At 42.4% G+C, this 26,529-nt stretch overlaps 1 protein-coding gene across 1 annotated transcript; it reads left to right on the forward strand.

Moving 5' to 3' along the window:
* Nucleotides 1–117: 117 nt before the first annotated feature.
* Nucleotides 118–15,455, forward strand: LOC117429060 (replication protein A 70 kDa DNA-binding subunit-like). Its single transcript, XM_034907627.2, has 17 exons — nt 118–282; nt 1,017–1,064; nt 1,227–1,305; nt 1,810–1,918; nt 2,218–2,306; nt 3,091–3,168; nt 3,572–3,698; nt 4,960–5,062; nt 5,639–5,707; nt 6,067–6,259; nt 6,560–6,696; nt 7,188–7,336; nt 9,193–9,319; nt 9,512–9,688; nt 10,063–10,170; nt 10,711–10,797; nt 13,062–15,455. The coding sequence occupies exons 1-17, from the start codon at nt 250–252 to the stop codon at nt 13,164–13,166; spliced, it is 1,818 nt and encodes a 605-aa protein (XP_034763518.1). The 5' UTR covers nt 118–249; the 3' UTR covers nt 13,167–15,455.
* Nucleotides 15,456–26,529: the final 11,074 nt, after the last annotated feature.

A 26,529-nucleotide genomic window follows, 5' to 3' on the forward strand; every position in this document is an offset into this window, starting at 1 on the left:
ACAACAACAATAATAATAATAATAATAATAATAATAATAATAATAATAATAATCTATCTTGGGGGCGGGGCTGAGAGCGCGCGCGCAAAAATGAGCCGCCTTTTTGTCGGCCGAGTGACGTCACTGAGATTATAAACAGGCTCCGCGCGCAGACCGGGAGGCTATCTTGGCGCCACAGCGAGCGAGAAGGGAAAGAAAGTGAGGCAGTTAAAATAAACCACATTCAAATTGAACATAGAAAAAGCAAAAATGAGCGATAAACTGACCCCAGGAGCTATTCGGGTGAGTAGCTGCGGGGGGGAATACAAGTTTGCCGCTCAGGTCTGGTCCTGAGGTAGGGACGCAGCGTTGCTTCTGTGTAGTTTAATAATTATGCCTCAGCGAGGGATCTAACAGTTATATAGATGTGTTATATCATCATAACAATCAGACTTCGTGTTTTCAGTGACTCGGTGATTTGTCTTTTTCACCGATTAATTTTCAGGCCTGCTGTAGTATTTAGCAAACAAAAAAATACACGGCTGATGTAATTCTCAAGCCAAATGCCTTTTTCAGAGAACGCGTTTTTGAAGTGAAACTTATCCCCGCTGTGTAAATATTGGCCAGTAAGTAATAAATCAAAATAAATATGTGATTGAACTGGGCCTTTACCTCACTGCAAACAAACTGTGCCGTTGTGATGAAGACTTGCTGCCCAGTCGAATGCTTACACACACACACACAGTTGATACTGGAGTCGCAGTGTGTTTAATTGAACCACAATGCAATTAATTCTGCCCTGTAACAGTGCTGCCAGCCCCGTCGTGTTTCTCATGTAAACTGGGCATTACTAGTAACATCATTCGTTATTCCATTTTAAAACCACCCGCTTTGTCCCGCCCTGTCCACTTCGGCGCCCTGGCTTTGCAGTACGTTGTTGCGGTTCAAGCAGACAAAAGGTTTTGTACAAGAAACGGAATCGTCATTGTTTAAAAGTGCTTGGTAATTAGAGTGAATTCATTTCTGTGTTTTTCCAGACCATCGCAAAGGGAGACCAGATTCAAAACGCCGTCCTGCAAGTTATTGTAAGAGTTTTATTGTTTTAACAAGATCTTCTTGAGTTGTTTATTTTTCAGCTTTTTCTTTGTTATAAACTTTGTTTTGCATGAAGTGTAGCAACACTCCTCCAAGCTGCTTCTCCACATTGTAACCACATTGTCTCCCTTGTGCGGTCTCCCTCCCCAAAGAACACAAGACGCATCGAAGGTGCCGCAGGATTACAACGCTTCCGACTGCTGATGAGCGATGGAGTGAACACCCTGTCCTGTAAGCGTGCAAATACAAAGAGAAATCTCTATCTGTATATGTCTGTAATATGTCTGTAGTAGGTCTTGGTTTGAATTTGAGCAGTCTTTAGACCCCTAAAGCACTCCTCACTGCAGTGTTGTGTTCTAGATCTAAATATCATATCACCCGTCTGGGTTTGTGTTTTAACCAAGAACTAAATGTGTTTGAAGTTTGCATTGCGTTCCTGTGCACACAAGACAGCCTCTGAGTTTACAAACTAGCTGCAGTCATTGGCTTAGTGTCTGTTCATGACCAGACTGCTGCACAAGGGGCTGTAGCCTGTTCTCAATCACAATGGAAGAGATCTTTAATCTCATCCATTTCAGTGCCAACACCTCCTCCAGCACTGCGATTCGGACAGGAAGGAGGCCATCACTATTGCTAATATATAATACAGCCATTGATAAATGCAGGTAACTATTGCAATAAGCTTGTGACCTTACAGAACTGGTTTGTTCACTCTGTTTTGTGTGTGTTTTGCAGCCTTTATGTTGGCGACTCAGCTGAATGACCTGGTGGAGCAGAAAGAGATTGCTGCCAACTGCATCTGCCGGATCAAGAAATACATCGTGAACACACTGAAGGATGGAAGGTAACAAGACAACTTGCACTGAAGACATTGTACAACATGTTTATACAGTTTTCCCATTGGCAAAGTTAACAGTTCTGGAGAGACATGCAGAATACCTGCCATTGACGTGTGTGTGGTGCACGCACTTTACTGCCTGAAATTTGATACTTTTCAAATGTCCGGCTAATGGGCCTCCTCTTAAGATAGAGGCTTTCGTCCTGGAAAACTTGTGGAGTGGCCATTGCACGTTTTAACAGGTGTTAACTTTGTATGGATTTAATTTTAAACAAACCTGATGGACTTCTCTCTAACTTATCCAGGCGTGTGGTTATAATCATAGACCTGGAGGTCCTGAAATCTGCCAGCGATGTTGGAAAGACGATTGGAGAGCCAGTTCCATATGTGGAAGGTAACACCTGTGACCCGTATTCACGGTTATTGAGACAACCCATAAATATCCAGTTTTCTCTTTTTTACTGGTGCAGGTGCAAAACGAACATGTCTGGAGCTGCCAGAACAGTTACAGTTGTGTTCCAAGGCTTGCTTAGTGAGCATGATCTGGGTTTAAATGTGTTTAATAAATTCTGCATCCTAAAAGGAACCACACCGACCCCTGCCAAAATAAAAATAGATAATGTTGTCTAAAGTGAAAATGATCCAAATAAACAAACCAACCACATGTTTTGTAATCTGAAGTGCAGTCACTGTGTTGGGTGCCTGGGCATTTCCAGCACTGTACTTGTACTTTGAAATGTTAGAAAACATTTTTGCAATAATTTCATTTTTGCAAGAATACACGTCTCATACCAACCACGAAGAAATGTGTGCAGTCCTTAACCTGCACAGACTTAAACAACATTTTATATGTTACAAATATTTAGTATTTTGTAATATTTGGCAAAGCCTTTTTTTATTTAATTTATTTTTTTATTTAAAAGAAAACATTTTAAAGCTGTTTTTAATATGCTCCTAATTTGCGCGTTTTCTCTTTGTGTCCATTATACAAATGGGCACATCAGGGACACAAAAACAAGCAGAACGTTGCTTTGTAAACGGCGTCATTAGTTTGACTTTCTGGAAGAGCTCTTGCGCTATACTATACTGCAGCTGGGTCATGCCCAAATAATAAAATCTCTGCTGTGGTATCGCCTGGTGACTCATGCATGTGTCCTCCCTTTTTTTTTTCCCTCCAGGTGAAGCAAAGACAACATCACCTACTTCAAACCCACCTGCCAAGTCATTCAAGCAACAAAGCAGCTACAATTCTGAGAGTAAGCAAGAGCTTTTTAATGTTCTCCCTCCCTTCGCTAAAAAGGGCAAACCCCTGTGTCTCTCTCTGTTCCAGCACTCCGAGGTGTTAAACTTGAAGTTGTTCACACAAAGCGTCGTCACGTTTTGTCCCCTGTGAGATTTAAGTGAAGTAAAGCTGCAGGTTTTCACAATTTCTTAGGATGCTGTCTAAGATTGCTTTGTTAATAGCTGTGTGTTCTCCATTGAAGCCTAAAGCTTAGTTATACATAATACATTAGCTGTGAAACCACTTAATACTTGCATTAATAATTTATGCATTTTATAGCTCCTTAAAGATGTTGTATAAAGCAGTTCAGACTTTCTTTTTAAATGCTTAGTCTCATTTCCATGTCTTTTTTTTTTTTATTCTGTTCTCTCCAACAGCATCTATGAATCGGGGTGCCCCAAAGGATTTGGGGAAACAGAAGGCGTTTCCGGATCCCCCAAATACTCCTGGGGGCTCCCAGTCAAAAGTGGTGCCCATTTCAAGCCTCAACCCGTACCAGAGCAAGTAAGCGCCCTGTGCAAATCGAGACAAAGCACCGTGTGTATTTTTTGTAAAATATTTGATACATTTATCTTACTAGGTTTAGGAACTGGCTTTAAATTACTGAGAAATCGCTGGAAAAATAATAGAGCATTATCCATCTATTTGGATTGAAAGCAAACTCTGGCTAGGTGGTGCTGTTGTGCTGCAAACCCTTGTCAGTCAGGGAGATTTCCTGTACTTGGAAAAGGACTGACACTTGGGCTTTGACTTTACTGCTCGTGAAACGCAAGACCCTGTTTGAGAGCTTCCCCTTTGCTCTGCTAGCAAGCAAGCACACCTCAATCCTGTCCTGAACACCCCCTGCCCTTCTCCCAAGCACGATTCAGTAGTGTGGTGGTGTTGTAATGTGAGCTAATCACTGTTCATTACATGTGGAAGCTCTTGACTTCTTCCACTTGTGACCTGAGCAGGACTGTCAGAAGTAAATGTACAGCTGCAGTCTAGCTGCTGCATAGTGGAGTGTAAAAAAAAAAAAAAAAAAACGTTTTGTTTAGGGATCTAGGCTTAGTCCTACCTACTTTGACTTTGTCGGGGACGCTGAGTGATTCAATTCACAGCCTCAAGCTGAAAAGCTAATTAAATGCACTGTAAAGTGAGAGAACACAACTTCTGTTACTTTTCATAAGCCATTCCCAGTAAACAGACAAGGAACTCTCTGCTTCCCTAGCCAGCACGGCTTCATCTTTTAATGTGCGCGATAGGCAGCGTTCTCTTCAATCTGTATTAAAAAAAAAAAACCACACACACAGTTCTTGTTTTCAATTGCCCTTATTTTTAAAACTACAATGTTCATGTAATAAAATCTGCTTCAGGCACTGGCACAGGTGGATTTTTTTCATTAATGGTCACCTTGAAACCCCTCCAAGCTGCACTTGTTGTTGTTATTATTATTATTATTATTATTATTATTATTATTATTATTATTATTATTATTATTTATTTCTTAGCAGACGCCCTTATCCAGGGCGACTTACAATTGTTACAACATATCACATTATACATTATTTCACATTTTTTACAGATATCACATTATTTTTACATACAATTACCCATTTATACAGTTGGGTTATTACTGGAGCAATCTAGGTAAAGTACCTTGCTCAAGGGTACAACAGCAGTGTCCCCCACTGGGGATTGAACCCACAACCCTCCGATCAAGAGTCCAGAGCCCTAACCACTACTCCACACTGCTGTTTTTGTTAACTGTTTCACTGCTGCACAGGTGGACCATCCGAGCCCGAATCACCAACAAGAGCCAGATTCGCACCTGGAGCAACTCCAGAGGAGAGGGCAAGCTGTTCTCCATGGAGATCGTGGACGAGAGTGTAAGACCCACACCCCTGTACCCCTGAATATACCCCCCCCTCCCCTAAAGAACGCTTGTGTTCTCTACAGAGCACTGGTGACTTGGATTTGTATGTATTTGATATGCAGAGCGAGGTTGCAGGACACTTCTTCCTAAGATGAATTAGGATTCAAAATGGTCAATGGAGAAATAGAAATTGAATTTAACTCTATTGGATGTGAAATGTATCCGACAGTGGCTTCTGTGGATTTCTGCTGTAAGAGGAGTGTCATACGTTAAAAAAAGTGTGTATGAACATTTTTTAAAACGCAAAAGAACACCACATCAGATGGCTCTGTGTATCCTGTGACTTCTCATACGTTGTGCAATTGTAGTGTTATAACTGCTGAACCTGTGAATTTGCACCGGGAATGTCATAGTAATGAGATGCTGCATCTCCAGGAGACGTGTATGTGAAAGAGAGTAATATTTAGAGTTGCATTTGTAAATCAGTCTGCTAACTAGATCTCTGTCTCCCCTCTTCAAGGGCAAACCTCTCGGTTTCAGTTCAGTCTTTTAAGCCTCGTGTTAAAAATAATAATTCTATTCTCAACAGGGGGAAATCAGAGTTACAGGGTTTAATGAACAAGTTGACAAGTACTACGCTGTGATTGAAGTCAACAAGGTAAGAGATGAGCACGTCTGAGCTTGGGAATGCGGTCTACCAGCGTAGTTTCCAGACCTCAACTGGTAGATCAATTGTGACCCATTTCGGATCCTTTTAATACCTCATTCTTGCTATACCTATACCTTATTCTTGCCACCCTTAGTGTTTAGAAGGGCATTTCTTAATTCTGATCTGTTATATTCCCCGATGTTGCTCTTATCTGAAGTATTTAGACACGGGTACAATAAGTAGCGTTGCCAGCAAGCTCCAAGCTACACCCAGCGTTCCAGATTTTAACCCTACAGTCCACATTCCCTTACAGTCCACTTGAGGTTGCGATTTGTTATGAATCTTACAGATTTATTTGCGCCCTGCAGGTGTATTACATCTCCAAAGGCACTCTGAAGATCGCCAACAAGCAGTACACGAATGTGAAGAACGATTACGAGATGACGCTGAGCAACGACACCTCCATCGTGCCCTGCGACGACGCGGGAGACGTGCCCATGGTGCAGTTCGAGTTCGTTCCCATTGAGGAGCTGGAGAACAAGGAGAAGGACTCTGTCGTCGGTAAGGAAGGAGCCCGCAACAAGAGCCAGTTTGACCAAACTCCTAAACTCTCAATCATAAAATCTGTGCAGGCTTAATAAAGCAATGTCATGGGTACTGGGTATCAAACGCAGCACTGGTCTGACTTTGCATATCTAGTAGACCAGTGTCTTGCTCGTGTTTTTTGTCGTTTTTGCCTGCACTAGATCCACAGTCTGCAAGGCTGAAATGAAAATATACATATCAAATGTTTATTTAAAATGACTCTTAACCTGCAATAATAAGGTTATAGCCTTAACTTTTTTATTTAATTCCCTGTAGATGTTATCGGAATCTGCAAGAGCTACGATGAAGTAACAAAGATCACAACAAAATCCAGCAAGGAAATCTCCAAGAGAGCTGTGCACTTGATGGACATGTCCGGGAAGGTCATCACCACCACTCTGTGGGGAGAGGAGGTAAGAACACACTGTTCCATGCCCCTGTCAGTCCCTGTGCACAATCTGCAGCTCGGGTTTACCAGCTGTGGTGTGTTTTTTACCAGCGCTTACCATTAAACACTTTGTTTGGTCAGGGACAGGCAATTCACTGATGTCAGTAGGCTTCCTTCTCAAACCTTTTTGAATTAACTTTTAATTTGGATTACCCCACACCACTCGTCTGTTAAAATCCAATTTTGAATGCGACCATGCTATTTTTTTGTGCTTTTAATAAATGTTTAATTGTAAAATATCCAAAAAATTAAGACCTTGAAATAAGCAATTTCTATACTGGGTGTGGGGAGAAGAGAAATACAGCCCTGATCCTATGAACACCTTCCACGACTTTAGTTTTCCCACATATCCATATTTTACCTCCTGTTACACTGTGACCCTGTGGATGGTTATATTTTTGTCCTAGTTGCTGTTGCTGCTGCAGTGTTTGAACGTTTCCCATCCTCCTTTTCCAGGCTGAAAAGTTTGACGGCTCGGGGCAGCCTGTCCTGGCCATTAAGGGGGCTCGTCTGTCGGATTTTGGGGGTCGATCTCTCTCTGTCCACTTTTCCAGCACTCTCATGATGAACCCCGACATTCCTGAAGCCTTCAAACTACGAGGCTGGTAGGTTCCCTTTTTGTAATAATATATTATAAATAAAAATATGTATGTGTTAAGACCTGTAAACCATGCATGGTAAGGAGCCATTGCTTGCTTTTAAGGTTGTGACCTTTAATGTTGAAACATTGTTGTAGATTATGGGGTTAATCTAGTTCCACGTAGCTGCCTACCTTTCCAAATGAAAACGCACATGTGCAAAAAACTCTTTTATAAAAGTAAATTACTAACATGACTGCAGTTAATGGCAAAAACCAGGTGCACCAGCAAAATAAAAAAATAAATTCAGCTGAAACCTGAAATCTTGGCAGCCCTGGTTTAGATTTAAAATGAGGTGCTTTCATCACTGGAGCATCCTCCTGCGTGCTTAACCATACTGTGGATTCAGCTGCTCAATTAAGCAAGAGAAGGATTTCAACGATTTCCCTGGATACGTTTTTCATAAATAAAAGTGATTGCAGCAGCCAATGAAAGTCCCAGGCTTTTGCGTTGTAGGTAGTCCTTTTTAATTTTGCTTTCATTAGGAGAGTCATGTTTACTCCTGTGGGCTTTTGGTTCCAATCCAGATGAAATTTAAAATGTTTGTTCTGTAGAGTAACATGCCTAGAAGAAAAGACTTGTGCAGAACAGCATATAATTGAGCTCCAGTAAAACAGGGATGAGTTTTTTTAAAAACATTAGACTAAGCCAAGTAAAATAAACCTTTTGCATCTTTCCTTTTTTTATAGATCTGCAGTTCAACACACTCCATTTTTATACCAAGGCCACTGGGGTGTTAGTGGGTGGTTAGTACTTATTTTTTTGTCTTCAAGGCTGCAAAGTACTTTCTTTCTTTTGAGGATATTTTTAACTATTCTGATAACAATTTATGGAGTATTACGCAATACCTTGGAGAGAAAAAATGAATAAATGAGACTAGCATAGCTTGTACACGTCACTTAGACATGATATTGACTTGTCTACACAAGCATATGCTTTTGAGAAATACATTTCATATACAGTTATTAATGACTGTGAATCAAGAAGTAACCAAGATTATTATTATTATTATTATTATTATTATTATTATTATTATTATTATTATTATTTTTATTTTTATTATTATTTATTAATAATAATTGAACACTAGCTGGCATTGTTTTGTAAGCTTTTGACAGCTCTGCTTACCACTGTGATGTGCTCGAAGTTTGAAGCTGTCCGTAGCCACAACAAAAAAAAAAAAGAAATACCTAAGAAATGAGCTGCCTGGCAGGATAATTTTTTTTTTTTTTTTTGTTCTCTTGTCTTTTTAATAAATTGCATCCAATAAAGATGAGAAAATAGGAAGTGTTGCGGGAAAGAAATAAAAACCCATTTTTCAATGGGAGCGTGAAACAGCGGTGCTACTTGTGGCTCTTGGTTCCATTATAAGAAGGGATTTTCAATTAGTCATGCTTCTGAGGGCAAGCAGATTCCTTGTATTGCCAAACCCATCTTGGATGAGTCCTTGGAACGAATGGATTCATAAATGCTATTGATCTGCCTCTTTTGTAAGATTGTGTTTTTTTATTTTTGTGCTAGTGGTTAAGCCAAGCAGAAGCATCAACACACTTTGCTTCTACACACTAGCTCAGGATTGCAGACTGTACTGGGTGTCTGTTTCCTCAGCCCATTATATAGCAGGGATAGAAATACAGCAAGATGACCCCCCCCATTGCATAGCAGCTTGACTACTGGTTTCACTACCAGTTGAAGACACACCTGAGCTTGTTATACCCTGTGGCTAATCAAGCTCCTAGTAAGACCTGGAATGGGTAAAACTGCTGTGCAACAGGAGTCTTATTTCCATCCCTGTATTGCCATTATTGTTTTTTCTGTTTTAGGTTCGATTCTGAGGGGCACGCTGTTGAAGGGTCATCTATGTCTGAAATGAAAGGCTCTGGAGGTGTGAACGCTACCTGGAAGACTCTGTCTGAGGTGAAGACTGAAAACCTGGGCCATGGAGACAAGGTGAGGGGAGGGGAATGGGACTCTGGAGCTCGAATTGTGTAAAACAACCATCCCTGACTGCTGGACTATATTGACGGTTTAAGATTATTGGCTAAAAACTATAAATATAAAGTTTTCCTTAAACCATGCTTAGGGGAGAGCTGTGCAGTACTGCCCCTTTTACTAACTCGGAGTGCCCCTCTTGTATTGCAGGCTGATTACTTCACGTGTGTGGCCACCATCGTGTACCTGCGCAAGGAGAACTGCATGTACCAGGCGTGCCCCTCGCAGGACTGCAACAAGAAGGTGGTGGACCAGCAGAACGGACTCTTCCGCTGTGAGAAGTGTGACAAGGAGTTCCCCAACTTCAAGTATCGCATGATCCTCTCTGTGAGTGAATTAATACCAAATAAACCTAGCCAACATCTCACTGCATTTCACTGCACGATTATTTTCTTTTTCAGTCTAAATATGGTCTCGATGTCTATATAGATATAGACTGCTATTTTGTCCGAGATACTGACGCAGGTGAATTTCATATTTCTGAAGAGAAATTTAGATGTTCAGATATACAAGATGGTGAACTAAACAGTCATTATTTATTTTTTAATCTGTGTATTTAAACTATCCTGTAGTCGTACATACACATTTGAGCAGTTTGTGACTCCAGGGATGTAGCGTGTTTTAATTCTAGTCTCTGTAAAGTAATAAACTGCAGGACTTCAATACTTTTCTCTCTTCTGTCTGTTGCTGTTCCCTTGCAGGCAAACATTGCAGATTTCAGTGATAATCAATGGGTCACCTGTTTCCAAGAGTCTGCAGAAGCCATGCTGGGAAAGAACGGAGATCACCTGGGGGAGCTGAGGGACTCTGTAAGTAAGGGTTCCTGGTTAGCTACACCGGAGTGACTTTGGTGTGCAACTACAGTCAATTCTCATCAAATTCTACCCCTTTTTTTATAATGCTGTTGCCGGTAGCCAGTTACAAGACTGCACTATTTGTGTTCCGTGTTATGAGAATCAACGTGATCGTGGAGTGGCATTACCAGGCAAATAGGAGCCACGACCATGCAGCTTTATAACTGGTCCTGTGATATAAAGGGCTGCCTTATAAAGGTGGAGTATGAATTTAACAAGAACGTGATTGTACCTTTTGTATAAAGCACACCTTTTTTATTTTATGTAATACAAATTCATTTCACTGAGCCCCAAAGAGTGGTAATTGAAGAGGGAAAGCAGGTTTATCTTGTATCCTGTCTGTTAGCCGGATAGGAAATTGGACCATGGATCCCCTGCTGGATTGCTCTGTGCACTTTCATTCCCTGCTGTGTCTTCAGGTTATATTTCCTGTTTCAGTGTGTTCTGTTCTGCACACTAATTAGTGTGTGTGTTTTTGTCTCATTTTCGATACAGAATGAGCAGGCGTTCGATGAAGTGTTCCAGAACGCCAACTTCAGAACGTACACCTTCCGAAACCGGGTCAAACTGGAAACCTACAACGTGAGTTTGTTACAAACGCATACGGAACTAGCATTAGCACACGGACTACAGATCTGCCAGTCTTTTAAACCTTTGTCCTTTTCAATTTTAGAGGAGAAGATCGAATGGGGTTTGGTAAGAACATGGACTCGATTTTACAACCTCACGCCTTGAAGCGTTGAAAATTCTTTCTCTGACCCTTCCGCCACTCCCCCAAAAAAATGCAACGTTGTAAACGGTTCACAGCGATGCCTCCTTGTTTGAGTGTGTTGAGAGCTTGACATGCTGGAGTGAAATTCTCAAAGCAAACCATTTTTGAAGGCACGGATTGTCTGGATTTGCATAGCAAACGGCAGCAGATTTACTACGCTTGCCTTTGCAAATCCCCTCTTTTCTAGGAGATGCAACCAACACTAATCGCTGACAAACTTTGTCACAGTTCATTGTGAAGCCGCTGCAGTAAAAAAAAAAAAAATCCTTTGACAACCTCTTGTCTCTCAGCTATTGAGAGGAGTTTTTGTACTGTTCACACATTTTGACCAGAATTCCGTGACTGCATAGCAGGTCTGTAGCTGTTTAGACAAATACTGAAAATGGCTCTTCTGCAAGAGTCCTAATTGATGAGGTTTGCAGGTAAACCCATTGTGGAAGATGCCCTCTGGTTAAGTAATAGTAACTTCTCTTTAAAGAGCAGGGACATTTTGGAGCCGTGAAGCTCACCATTGTATTAAAAAAAAAAAAAAAAAAAAGCTCATTTTAGACTGTGTGAATTCCAGCTGCAGGGGGCAGTAGTTGTTCACAAACATCACATGGTTGATTGCCAGCAGCACAGCCAGATATTTCAGCGCTCTGTTCCCTTGTGCGTAATTTTGGAAGAGTAAAAAGTGGCCGATTTAGAAACTGGAAGAACTATGATTTAATGTGAATATGCTGTATACTGACTATTCAGCCAGTCCGTACCATGCACTGACTCGCTATTCTCTTTCTGTGTCGCCCCTGGGACTGAAGTCCCGCCACTTGAAGATGGTGTCTGGGTCACTGACTGCTGTTAAATTGACTATTAAAGAAATGTGGTGGGCAAAAAGCATCAGTCAACATATTTGCAAGCGAGAGGGGATTTTAATAAGTGCCTTGTCCTGCAAGCAACAGAACCCTGTCGGATGATCCTGGAAGTCTTTTCTCTGTGTGATCTTAGATTGCTCTATCGAGCTAGAAACTAGGTTCCCTGTAAGTTCGTTGCTGGATTCTGATAAATATTGAGTTGCTTGGCTTGTGGTTTTTATATACACACCCATGCTGTGGCTTATCGCTGGCGGTATTGGATTTTGGTGCTGGCACAGAGCGAGTCATGGGAATCCCAGCGATGCCATTAAACGATTGCTTGAAGGGGTGCAGTTGAAGCCCATATGTTCATGGTTAAATTACTTGGATGCAGTAACCTTTGAGCCCTTGGCTCATTTATTCAGCACTGTATCGTTCTCTGATAATCCTTATGCTGACTTTTTTTGCATACTGCATAAACATTGTCATGATTTAACTGCTGTCTCTTCAGGGGTGTGCTTGGTACTGCAGCCTGTAACTAATAATGCATCATTAACCTGTGAAACCTGAAGCAGTAGATGCAAGAGGTTTTGCAGCTTGACCGTTTTTGATTCTTCAAAATCGACAGCTCTCGGAACTAAGACTTTCCAGATTTTTTTTTTGTCTTGTTCTGCAACCATTGTATATAGTCATAATTGAAACCCAATGAGTGTTGTCATTAATCTAAGATTAATAGAAAGATGCAGGTGGCTTTGCAGATTGATATCTTGTATTGATGCTCAGGATAGACATGTATCAAGTGGTTGGAGGCTGAGAGGCTAAACTGTTTATTTTTCTTTTTTCTTCCTGAGCTGTTAACAAATCTGTCCTGGATGAGGGAGGGGTGTCTAATATAAATTTAAGAGACTTTAAAAGATTAAAGGTTAACACGGGTGGCCAACCCTGGTCCTGGAGAGTCACAATCCTGCTAGTTTTTTTTTTTTTTGTTGTTATTTTTAAAGACCCGGGAGAGATGTGTTGACCAATTAAGAAAATAATTAGTTCAATTAAGTAATTTGAGAACTCGGGTGGAACGAAAACCAGAAGACCCTGTGGCTCCCCAGGACCAGCGTTAGTCGCGCATGTGTTAACGGATGACATTAAAGCTCTCTGTGGAGGGGGGGGCTTGTGTGAAGAAAAAGCAATCTCCTGAATCCTTTACAGCCTGCCTCATGTCTTTCTCTTTGTTCTCTCCTGAAATGCAGGACGAGTCTCGTATCAAAGCGTCAGTGATGGATGTCAAGCCAGTAGATCACAAAGAGTACAGCAAGAGGCTCCTCATGAACATACGGAAATATGCAACGCAGTAACAAGTGCCCGGGAGCACAGAGACCGGGGGCCCAACTCCACTGCCTGGGACGGTCCACAGCACTCTGGGTTTTCCTTTTAACCAGTTCAAATTTGATTTCTTTCCTTATTTATGGTGTACATGAAGCAAACGCAGTAGGTACAGATTAACTTAAAGGGCTGTGTTTAGAAAAAACTTGTGTGCTCTCTCAGTACAAGTTACCATTAACTTAGCACACTGAAGTGAGCACGTACGATGTGTTTCTGAACATGTTTGTGTTTTTTTTTTTTTGTATGTGCATTATTGGAAAACAATGCAGAGTAAATGTAATGGTTTAGGTTCAAACAAATAACTGGTGGACTGGAATTCAAAACCACTGACTGCTATCGGTAGTTAGTGCTCAGTGGTCCGGGGGGAAAAAAAGGGCAAAGGCTGGGCTGTGGATTGGTTTGGTTTAAAAGAAAAATGCTGAGGGATTCAGAATGTTTCAAAATCCTTTTTCGAAGACCTGCTGTGCTTTGAGTTCCAGGACAAAGCTGCACATCTCTGATAAGCTTATTTAAACTTGCACCTCCTGTCTCTCTCCCCTCTCCCCAACTAAGAATATTTTTAAAGTGATCATAAATAAAATCAAACAGCACAGCCTTATTTGGTATTAGCGGAGCATGGTGTCTAAGCAAGCACTTTCTTTTTTTTTTTTAAATCCCCATTTGTCAACAATTTGAAAAGTGCTTCTGTCCTGTTTTTGTAGTGGTCTGGCAGTATTAATTTTTCTTTAACACAGCGAGGGGTTGTATACATCAGCAGGACCGGTCTCATCTTGTACCGAAGGACCAGTCCAGTCCCAAGTCTGTATTCCAATCAGGCCTTAAATTTGAGTACATGCATACAGAGGAATTAAACTGGGCAGCAGCAGTAGAAAACACACTGGGGTTTTCACAGTATGAAGTACTGTGAGCTGGTGTGTGTGTGTGCGCACTGAGAATTGAAAGAACTGAATGATGGTGTCTTATTGATGCCAGCATTTGCTAACTCTCTCTAGCACTTGTTTTGACGTACCAAAAAAAAACAAAACCTTCCCTCGCTTATAAAACTAAAAGATGTTCATTTGCGTGCTTCTAAGTGGTATAATAGTCGAGACTTGCCAAGTGGATGTTAGCTGCAAGAGGTTCAAAGATGTGTGGGTGGAAGAGAGGAGAGGAGGAAAGCAGCTATCTGCTCTTCCTTACCCCAGGCAGGGCTTTACTTTGTGGGTGGTTTTGTGTCTTAGTCTCCTGAAATTACTTTAGTGGCCTGCACTTTCCAAAACATGTAGATTTTGCGTTCAAGCAAGGCACTACCTTATCATGGTTGTAAATACTGTGATGCACCCTTTTTTTTTATTGAATAGCAATTTTGAGCAAGAATTTTTCATGGCCTTGCATGGGCGTCTTCAGAAATGTTTGGTTGTCAAATAAAGCAATGGACTTTTTAATGCACTGGACATGCTAGGCTTAAATTACACACGCTGTAAACTGTACTCAAATTGCTTTTATTTTAAAAGCATCAGTACTTGGAGAGCTTTGCTATCTTTAAGAGCGAGGGTTAACATGATTTTCTGTGACATTTAAACAATAGGGAGTCTTGTATTCAACCCTGCACTTATGATGGGGAAAACATGACCTTCCTTAAGTCTGTGCCCTGAAAACTGACACTTACATGGTATTCTTTTCTTATATATAAATAAAAACATGGATGAGTGTTAAGATGTTGGCTGATTCAAGACTTTCAGCACTTTATTTTTCCTTTTCTTTTGCAAATGCTTTTGTCCTCAGTAAAGTAAGGTAATGCACTTTGCAGTTTTGCAGATGCAAGCGGGTTGGAACACTTGAAAGACTTGCTTTGGGGAAACACGGGACAACTTATTTTAAGCTGCATTTCATCTTTCCATTTTTATGTTCATAATACTATGAGAAAGTCGGCCGGAGATCTCCAGAAGTTTAAAAATGTCAGCCTGAAGCACCGAAATGGCGATTGTGTTTGGCTATCGTGCTGCCATGTATTTAGTACATTTAAGCCGTCAAACGGCTTGTGTTTTAGGGATTCTGATTTTGAGTTGGGACTAGTTGATTCAAAACAGTCCATTTCTTTTTGGGTCTGCAGTGGTTTATATGGACGCTTTGTGTGTGCCAGGATATCGGATTGTCTGATAGCAAAGTATTTTGAGAACGACCTGGTTCCACTTGTACACGTGTATAATATGATGTGTCGTCTTTGTGGTGATGATGAAAAGCTGTTCATTTATTTGTGCTAATAAAACTATAAAAAGTCACGTCCTGAAATGGGTGTTCTTTGTCTCCCTGACCCATTCTAGCTCTGGTTTCCTTGTGAACTGTTACTTGGCAGCTACAAGTAATTTTCTGAAACAAAAATAAACAAATGTACTCATGCCAGTAAAAATAGTGCAGTGAATGTTTTCTCTTGTAATACATCCAGTGTCATTAGGGGACAAGTCTAAAGCTGCGGATGAGCTCTGAATCCTTAAGTACTCCAGGGTTGAGTTTTATTGCTGCTTTTCACACCAGTGTTTTGCAGAGTCAACCCGAGTGAAGCGCTGTAAAATTAGCTGACGCATCACGTTCACATAAGGGACTTCAAGAGCTACGCCTTCAGATTGTAAAACACATTGCCAGTCGCTGAATTTGTTTTTGGGCCTTACTGAAGTAAAACAGTGCTGTAGCTGCTTTTGTTTTGCACAGCTCAATGCGTTAGTTGCAGGGCAGTAGTGGTAACCGCCTGTTGACTTTGTGCTGGTTCCAACTATGCTGTATTCTCATTACTAAGGCATGGAAAAAACATGCACCTTGCAGAGGGAGGGGAGGGCAGGGCAGTCGATAGAACAGCACCCAGACCGATGACCGTATCCAGAACAGGGCTGTGGGAACTCCGCTGTGGAGACCCAGCGGTGACTGCGATACAGGTGACTCTTTTCTGACGCTTTGAAAGATGTTGGCCACAGAATTGATTGCTGCTGCTTTGTGCAAAACGAAGCTCTCCCCACAGGAATGGGAGTTTGCAGTGTTTTTCGCATGGATCGAGTCCCAGATTAGATTTGCTTCCAGCTTGTTCCAATTGAATTTGCCTTCAAGTGGCCTCCCTTCATTCGCTCATGGCTCGGACTTTCGATTCCCGCTAAGCCCTGTAAAGACCCTCCATCTTAATTGGCTTCTCGGGAGCGGAGTTGTTGTGAAGCTATATCGGGGTTAGTTTCATTTACTTGCTGTTGGCACAGGATCTGCTGAAAGGCAGCTACCCAGAAGCTACTCCTTGCATAAGTGTGCAGTAAGGTCAGGAAGAAAAGCTTTTGTGTTCAGCTGTTCACATACTGTGTCCTGTAGATCGATGGTCTTAAGCAAAACGTGTGTTTTTGTTTCCCCCACCCCTTGCACTTACAATTTTAATTTAAATTGACCTGATGATAAACTGTTTTATAATTCAAAATTGGAGACCCTTTATACAGTACGTCCTGGTCAATTACCTTATGCCTGTTTCTGCTAATTGTTGCATTTCCAATTGGGTGGTTTTACAGATGGACCATCCCAACTACATTTTAATATACTGTATACTTTACATACAGCCTACTGGAAATCAGAACACACGTTTGTCAAATTTTAGCAGCAGCAGAACGCTTGGCTCTGTGAAGTATATTTATCTAGTGCCTGCAGGATACAGATACAGTGTTCCTAGCTGCTTTTCTCCTTTTTAAATGCACGTCGCCGGGGGAGTTTTATCACTGGCATTACAGCGGGCGATCCTTTTCTTTTCATTTTCACTGCCGCTCTTTTTAAGCCCAGTAACCTGCAGCGTTGATCCGGCCGACTGCAGCTGAGCCCGGCTCATGGCTTGTGCTCTGTTTGCCACTTTTGAAAGTAACACCTGGGGTGGATGACGCACTGTTTCAGGTTCAAAGCTAATTTTAGCTGCGGTGGGCCCACCCAAGGTAGGTCCCTGCAAGCTTTATGAATTTCTGAGCTTCATAATCATAATTTATCTTGCTTTTTGTAATGCGTGTCTTTTTCAGAATGAAAAACTGCCCTGATGTTTTATTAATAAGCGGAACTACTTCAAAACATGCAACCTTTTAACACTGTTTATCATAACAAAGGACCCACAGATCCAGCTCAATAATAATAATGCTGCACTCTGTGATATGGTAATGTTTACCACTGATAGGGAGACACCTGAAGATTTCACTTTGATGGAAGGATAGTGGAGGAGGTGGGGATGACACCTAGCGATGAGAGTGCCTGTTTTCAAGATGTTGCTGCTTTGTTTTTCAAAGACTGCACAGCTGCGGGCTTCAGGAGCGTTGATCTTTCCAGGCGCGGACACTTCAGTTGTGCTGACAAACAGGCACACCCAGAACTTGAGATTCCCACCTGGACAGAGTTTTAATGCGCTGTTTTAAAGCATCAGAGTTTAAAATGATTTAAGGATGGTGAAGGAGACTGGAGCGCTCTTCATGATCAGATTTTTTCTGTCTGTGTGTTTGTACATGTGTATGGAAGGCCATCTGCGTCAAAGCACTGTTTAGCACATGTTTCAAATATTGTGTACACTTCTTGAATTGGATCAATCTGAATACATTCAATAGAATGTGTTTTAAATCAATGTAGATGAACTAAGTATATTACAGCAGTACTGACGTAGGGGTTGGTCATTTTAGTCATGCAGCATGAGTAGCCAAGCCCCTTTTGGGATAACATTTAAGTTCAGGCACGAAATACGCTTGCAAAGAATAAAGGAAGTTGCAAATCATGGCGGTGAGAGATTTTCTAATCTAGATTTGCTGAGGGCTGCTGTCTTCTTGAGACCCACCATGATGACTGTGACGTGGTTCAGTTAACAAGGTGCACAATCTTTATTTTTAAAAAAAATTTATTTTCTAATTTATATTTCAGTTTTACACTAAAATATTGAGTTACCATAGCTAATATTAAATTCAATGTCAGATCTTTTAACACTTGTTTAAAATGACATATTAGTTACAGTGGGGTTTGCTAAACTTTACCCAGGGCCAAGTCCATATACCACCACGAGCTGGGCGGGAATGGCAGATGCAAGGAGATTTTTAATTGGATCATTTATTACACATACTATTCTCTTTAAATTCATTGGTTCTTATTTCATTTACAGTGATCCGATTGGCCAAATTAGGACATGTACTAATTAGAATTACAACACTTACCAAAGTCAAATTAGAACTTGTACAAAGTATTTGAAGTGTGCTAAATAACGCGTGTTTGACCCTGATGACCTTCCACACATGCATGTGTTTTGTACACGCGGGATTTGTGTGCGCCGTGCAACTCCTCGGCTGCCGGGCAGCAGCTTTCTCAAGCCATTTGTCAACAATAGAGAGAGGGAGCAGCTTCACTCTACAAAGGAATCATTAAAACCAGTGGAGGGGGACGGCAGGTCAGCAGCAAATCAAAGCCCAGACAGACGGCTCAATGAAAGGGCAGTAACGAGAGCACTTCCCTGCTCCCCGAGCGGCACTGTATTGATTTAGCAGTAATTGATTGTGGTGTGAGATGGCTTTTCAATGTACCTCAGTGGGTCAGGTGCTGCACCTTGCAAGCATGGCCACCTGAGCTCCTGCTAGTTTGTTTATTTTTATTTATTTTTCTTTCTTTCTTAGCCGACGCCCTTATCCAGGGCAACTTACAATTGTTACAAAATATCACATTATTTTTCCATACAATTACCCATTTATACAGTTGGGTTTTTACTGGAGCAATCTAGGTAAAGTACCTTGCTCAAGGGTACAGCAGCAGTGAACCCCACCGATCAAGAGTCCAGAGCCCTAACCACTACTCCACACTGCTGCCCCATTCTAGTCAAGTGCAGTGTGTGTGTCCCTGTACTGGTGTGGAGCAGAGAGCTGCCTAGACTGGGTACAAAACAAACTGGGGGGGGGGTCACTGACGTCTCATAATGGGAACAACTGAAACGCGTTGTCTTGGTTGTGCTCATTTTCAATATTTTTTTTTTGTTTTGTGTCATATGCCACCTTCTTGACCAGTTCTCTATTTATTTTTTTTGGGGGGGGGGTATTTTAATTTAAATGTACTTGACATTTTCTAAATAAAATATATATATATATATATATATATATATATATATATATATATATATATATATATAATTGTTTTTAGGACCAAGAATGCCAGATTCATCCATTTTAAATGGCTGGATCAACCAAAGTGACAGCATAATAGTTTAAAAAAACAAAACAAAAAAACCCCTCAATTTCAATAGATTCCTCCTGAAGGTTTTCTAATGATTTACTCTGCCCTTTATCAGCTTTGGCGGCCTCTTCACTGCTCCCTTTATCACTGTCTTTGTGGAGCTGGGCTTTCCATCTCCGGTGTATTTTCTGCACTCTGACAAAGTGAAATTAGCTACAGTGTCACACGAATAAAAGGTTGAAGTCGAGGAGAGGGTCTTGCCAGGACCCTCCATGTGAAGATGTGGTGGGTGGGTGTAATTTATACCCCCTCACTTTTCCCCTCACGCTGGTGGGACGGTCCTGCTTACATTCCCTGGCTTTTAAAAACAAAAAATGGTGCCCCTAATGAGATAGATACTTCAGTAGAGTTTAATCCTGGTTAAAGTAACTTCATTGAAATTGAACAAAGACAATAAAAAGGGTAATTCAGACTCTCGTTCGCCTCTATTGAAGATCCTGTGATCTCCGAGCACAGGCAGAACAAAGAAAAACATCCGAAGAAAAAAAAAAACCACATCAAGAACAATAGCGACATGGAAGATGGATTCGCTGAGATGCATTGGAGGGCCGGGCAGTTCAGCAAACTGCAGTTTCTAACATATGCATGACGGGGCTGTGCAAAGTTAAAATCCCTTACAGAAATACAAACAAAAAACATTTTAATGACCAATGTTTCGATTAGAAGACTTTCTCAGCATTTTTAAAATCCTGAAGTTTAAAGTGTAGTTACAATAGTTGACCACCGGGTACCACTGTGCACTATGGGTTTGTCGTGGGTTTGGGGTGTTTGACTAACAATAGACTAGAAGATGGAGTCACCCCCTCCCTAATTGTAAGGGCCTTGTGATTTTGCACTACGACGCCTCTGCTGTCTGCCTGTCTCTGACTGCCTGTCTTGATGGCAGGGAAGAGGCGTCTTCACAGCGACACAGCATTGTCTGTCACTGTCAGGAGTGTGACAGACCCCGCAGATTACAGCTCGCAGGCGTGTCACTCTCCCACTGCAACACACACACACGTTTCTTCTTTATTTGTTGCTATTATTCAGCAAATCGACTCGACTCCCCTCCTCCGCGAGACACATCTGTTATTACGGATGATTAAATGACAGGGTTCTAGTCTCCCTCCGCTTTTTCTCTCAACTCCCTTCGAGATGAAAGAAGCGTAGAAACTGGTTCAAACTCCCGACGTTCTTAAAATCAGATTCTATTACTATTTTATTTAAGTACTGGATAACTTTTGCAGAAAGGATGCAAATAATTTGTTAAAGGGGGGGAAAGAAAACAAGATTTATAATAACTATGTGCAAGACGTGGCAGATTGTGTCCGGGTGTGTGTTTCTTGTGCTGTGTGTGCATGTGAGTTTGTGATATTGTCAATGTGAGGGGGGGGGGGGGGGGGGGTCTGGCCCATTTCTCTTGTCTCATTAAGTACAGCACCTCGGCCAGCGTTTGCTGGCTTGAAATCACAAGGTTGTGTTTTTCATTAAAATTTCTAATTCCTGCGGGCATGGGGCTGACTCCTTGCTCGAGACAGAGGAGCAGCAAACACACAAATACACCCTCCTCAGGAACCCCACCCCCTCAGTACACAGTATGAACAGCATGGATCAAGGCTTGTGAAACGGAGCAGCCTGCCAGATCCTCTGGGTGACTGACCCAGCCCACTGAGTGAAGAAGAACGACACAAAGATGTGGGTGGAAGTTAAGGAGCAAGACTTTTAACTTTGTGAAAAGATAAATAGCTCTAATAATATATATATATGCATATTGAAAAATAAGTTTACTGCGCTGTTTACTTTTCTTTCTGCACAGCAGAAGGGCTTTTGTCCAACACATCCTGAAATAAATATATATTTTTTTAATTATTCAACCTTTTGTGTACATTAAAAAAAAAAAAAAAAACACTTTCATTTTTGTACACTGCAGGTATACCTCCTTTCTTTCTCTATATTACCATTCATTTTGTGATGTTTAGACATGCAATGTTTTTTTTTCAATAGTTGGCTCTAATTGGCTGTCAGCTGAATTCAGAGCTGCTGTGAAAACTACCTAACTAGGGCAAGAAATCCAGTGAAGAATAATGATGAGCATTATTAGTGACAGGACTAGTGAATGCATTTGATAGTTCAGTTTGCTGAGCTTGCCCTGCATTGCACTCATGATCTAACAGTACTGACTGTCCTGCCAGCTCCTGTGAACTGGGTATTAAACAAGGATTAAACGATATTTACTAAACAGTAAATCTGTTTTAATAACAGTGCCTGGTGTGCAGGAGCTGCGCCGTGCTGAAATACTTGTACAGAATAAGCAGAACATCTGGAATCAGAAATCAGAATCTCCAGCAATCTCTCAGCCCTGCCTAACCCCACTCCCCCTCATAAAGAGTGCTGAACTCGGGGGATTGAAGATCTCTTTAGTCAGCGCTCGCTCACACCGTGACTTGCTGTTTGCTAGTCCCTTACAGTTCTACCATCAAAGTGCAAAATGGTGTATCAGATCAAATCTCCACACAGAGCTGCCTTCAGCAATGTCACCCCACGCTACTGGGGTGAAAGAAGATAAATATCAACAGCTAACTCCAATTGACTTCTTTTTTTTTTCCACCTTTCATGCCAAGTGCTGTACGGAGCCTTCTGACAACCAAAGAGAAGCTGAAGAAAACAAATGGGCTTTAAACTCTTTGCTTGCTACTTCTGAATATGATGTACTGTTTGTATCATTCTCCCCTCCCCCCTCTCTCTCTCACCCTTCCCCTCTCGTCCCGTCTCTCTCTACCCCCTCTCCCACACTTCTCCCTCCCCCCTCTGCTCTCACACTTACTGTGTCCATTCCTCCTTCCCTCTCTTAAATTCAGAAAGACTTTTTTGGCCTGGCTAAAGTCAGTACATCAGACCCACAGCACATCCAATAAGACAAGCTGCAAGAGCAGTGAGCTGGCTGCAGGGTGCTGCTGTATTCCTGCTTCGCTCACACCCCCGCTCCCTTTCCCACTCCTTCCATCCCTCCCCCACCACCGACCCATCAAACCAAGCCCGCCGATACATGTTTTAAGATACATTAGTTCTACTGACGCGCGTTACCATTTACTGTCTTGTTCAGTTTGCAGGACTCTGGCTCTAGCTGTGGAAACGCTTGGCTGATAACAGGCAGGCCTGGTACGCTGAGTCCGAGGGAATGTGCTGCGGTTATAATATAACTTAACCTGACGTCTCATCTCCCATGCACTTTGGAAACAAATGGCAGGCAGCAGGGTTTTTTTTCTTTTTCTCTTCATTTTTAAATATATCCTTTACAGCGTTTCATGCAACATCACACAGTTGGTTTGATCAGAAAGTTCAACTCTTTACCTCTCGATTCTAAAGGGGAGCAGCCTCGAGTCCAGTGTCAGCTGCTTGACCGTGCTCTATAGAAGACCGAGAGCTGTTAGCTGGTACTTGGTGGGAAAGCTTGATGAGCATTTGAAAAGGGACGTGATGGTGCCCTGCTGGTCACAACCCCTGCATCCCAGACTGAAACCGAGACGGCTGCGTCACATGATTTCAAGCAATGGGAAGAAGACGGCTGCAGAGGACTGTGACAATCGAAAAGCATCAATCAATACACACATGCATGGACTGCGAGGATAGCAAAGCTGTAATGGAGAGAAGTTACAAAAGGAAGAATTGATGAATGATGTAACCACAGGGTAGGTTAGGGTTCGGATTAGACCACAGGAATGAAGACTGCACACTCTGGGTCTTCGAAATGGGAAATTCTGCTCATAAAATGCATTTGACGTATTGCGTGCTCATTTTGATGTTTAATACAGTGTTAGTATTAAACTGACTAACTGTTGTATTGAGAGAATCGTTCTGGTTTAAGCCAGCAAGCCAGTAACACGTTTTTCCACAGTCTGTCGTGATGTGCCCTCGGCTTTTTCAGTAAGAAAGCCCAGTTTGCTGTTTAGATTTTGCAGACACATTCTCCTCCCTTGATCTCTGCCTGCCTCAAAGATGCAAGCTCCTGTAAGTACTTGAAGCAGCTGCATAGGAGGCTATGAGTGACACCTTAAAGCTCTGCTACAGCTCAGGAAGGGAATCAGAAATCAAATACAATGCTTTTACTATACCAGTAATGACAGCGTTTTATAGAAACTGATTCTGAGAAACTGGTTTCCTACAGTACAGTACATGCATGAAAGGTAATACCTTTCTTAAAGGCAGTCAGACCCACTCAGTATCACTTCACAGGGACTGAGCATAAACTGTGACAGCAAGCGGAGTTGACATTATCATTTAACCAGTTTAACGAGCTGAAGCTCTCTTCTGTCCTCGGACTTTCCTGTTCTTTTAGTAATAGAAAACCCTTGAGAGTTGTGATAGGCACTCAAAATTGCATTCCTGTATTTCAAGAATCTTTTGAGATCGTTGATGGGGTGCAAAGAAAATGTGTTTCTGAATTTCTTAAACGTTACTGCTGCACGAGTATATTTGAACACTGTAGGTTGCGTCGGAAAATGCACTTCCATGGGCTCTCGCTAGATGGCAGCCACTCCCACTCAAGCTTGCCAGGGATTGCTGTGCCAGTGTCACCACCTGTCAAGTAAGCTGTGAGAAGCAGACAATGCATCCAAGCAAGTGGTTCTGAAGGGACTGGTTGGTTCATTCTAGCACCGTCCTTCTCATGCTTGTCTCCTCCGGAGCACTGGGTTGAAATCCAGCTGCTCAAGTAAAATGAGATGGTGAGCCATCAGCCGCTGTGCATTAGCGTGCTCCACGTCGCACATCAGAGCCACCATGCAGTTCAGCATTACTGTCACTGCCTGCTTGAGAGAGGCCCAGGACTGAATGGCAGACAGGCAGGGAGGGCTTGGCTCAGGACTGAGGTGGGCTCTCTCCTTTTGTAGAGCTGTGGTCCTATTAGCAGACTGAGAACACTACTCCGACATGCAAAGGGTTCAAACCAGGCAGTGTAGCAGTGCAGTGCTATTGGGGGTGTGTGTGGAGGTGGGTGCAAGCACTCCTCCCTCATCCCCTGACTAGCGGGCTCTGTCCTGCCCTGCTGTCCGCGAGATCGAGCAGGATTGTGCCCAAGCCCCAGCGGCATGGCATTCTGTTCCAATGCATCCTGGATACCGTCCTCTTCCAGCAACACCAGAGCAAACCCAGGCACCCAGGGAGTCTCTCGTAATGAGGATCGAAACCATTGTTCCTTCAAATGTCATCCTGGCGGATATTGTGTGGCTCTGCTCAGTCCGTGCGGTTTTATTTCATTCTTTTTGTTTGTTTTTAAAGGTCGCAGGGCAGAGGTTATGCACGACTCTGCAGCAGTGCATCCTGGATATTACAGAGATCCCCATCAACATACAGCAGGGGGGCAAGCACTGGAGCCCTCCTTTATATCATACCTCCTTCGATTGCATTTCCTACCTGTAAGAATACTCAGCTCCCTAGCCATGTTAATATCCTGCACCTTAATATTGACCACTACTCTAAACACTCCATTCTCAGCTCTCCATCTAGAGCGATCAGTGGGACCGGTACATGCTGACTGTCACGTCAGCACAGGGTTGAGTGTGAATCACACAAACGCCGCGGAGCTGTGTTCGTTTGTAATTAATGAAATGGATTTAATTGGAATGTTCTGATTTTTCCCAGACGCGGTGTCGGAGCTGTCTGCCAGTTCATGTCACACCTTGGTGGGATTCTCGTGCGATGAATTCCCATCTCTCACTTGCTGTCATCGTCCCGTTAACCCCTTCATGCCCTAAAGAAGTAGGGCAAGTAAAACTGAACGACTTTCTTATTCGTCTGGTAGGCAAACGTTGCAGCTTCATACGCTGGAAAAATTCCTAACAGTGTTCTGCTATACAGGGAGCCACTTTGTGACTTGAAACTTGGTTTCAGGAGACGAGGCTTCATGGCCACTGCAGGGCACACCAGGAGAGACTTGGGGTTTGATTTGGGATATGGGGTTCCTCTTGTGAATTTCTACAGGGGGAGGGCTGGCTCATCATCAAGTATTCACCTCAATAAGGAAAGTAAGGAGGCTGGCAGTGTATTAAAAAAAAAAAACATGAAACAAAATAGTAAATCAATAACTAACTATCTCTGTACCGGATTCGAGTCACGCATCACGCTGGTACATATTGAGGTGCAGGCGCAGGGAACCCCAGGATGGGGAGCTGTGGAGCTGTGCCCCCCTCACTATTAGATTAGCGTGGGGTTGTGAGACGTACGTATTCAATTAGACCGCAGACCGCACTCACAAAATCAATGCAGCTCCGCACAGCTAATTAGAAAGCAGCTGTGTGGCAGCAGGACTGCGGACCCGGATTCTAAACATGATTCAAACCCCTTATACTGCAATTCCAGAGGCTTTCATTCAGCTCCACTGCCTGTATAGTAATGCTTACAAAACACCCCAGCGTGTTTAAAAGTTAGCTTACCTGGCCAGGTTTCAAATCTGGTGCTGGTGCTTGAATGTGAAGTCCCGCAGTGTCCTGTCCCTTTCGCATTTCCCCTGATCCCTGTCTCGTCTGATTGTCATTCCTCTTTCTCCTCAGATGCTGAAGGAGTGGCACTGAAGAGCAGAGCAGAAACAGTCCCCCTCTCCATGGTGGTGCACATAAGCCTTCCTATGCTATCCTTAAACTGTAAAGGCAGTAAGACACGCATTCTTTTGATTCACTCAAAGAAAAAATGTTATTGAGATTTGCAGAGATCTTACCCTGTAATAATGAATACAGCAGGGAGGTGAGAGAGAGAGAGAGAAGCAGCCTTGTCTGAGGTACAGGAAGCCTTATTTATTACGTTATTAGCCCTGCTTTTCCATCAAATACAAACTAATTAGTTTATAAATGATAAATACCATGCGGGAAAGAATGATTGTGCTTTGAGGTTAGCTTTAATTGCTAACCTCACGGAAAGAAAGTTCTGAGTGTTACCCGCTAACCTGTGGTTTCCAATCCTCGTCAGGGAGGGGGCAGAAAGCACTTGCCTTGAAATGGAAATGTTCTCGCTGGCGGATGTTTCTGCTGATGCAGGTGAGGCAGTCTTTGCATGCAGAGCAAGTCTGACGCGAGGTGTCTGGGGGGTCTTTGGAGAGCCGCAGCAAATAAGTAACAACCAGCA

Source organism: Acipenser ruthenus, chromosome 24 (assembly GCF_902713425.1).
Source record: "Acipenser ruthenus chromosome 24, fAciRut3.2 maternal haplotype, whole genome shotgun sequence".
NCBI lineage: Eukaryota > Metazoa > Chordata > Actinopteri > Acipenseriformes > Acipenseridae > Acipenser > Acipenser ruthenus.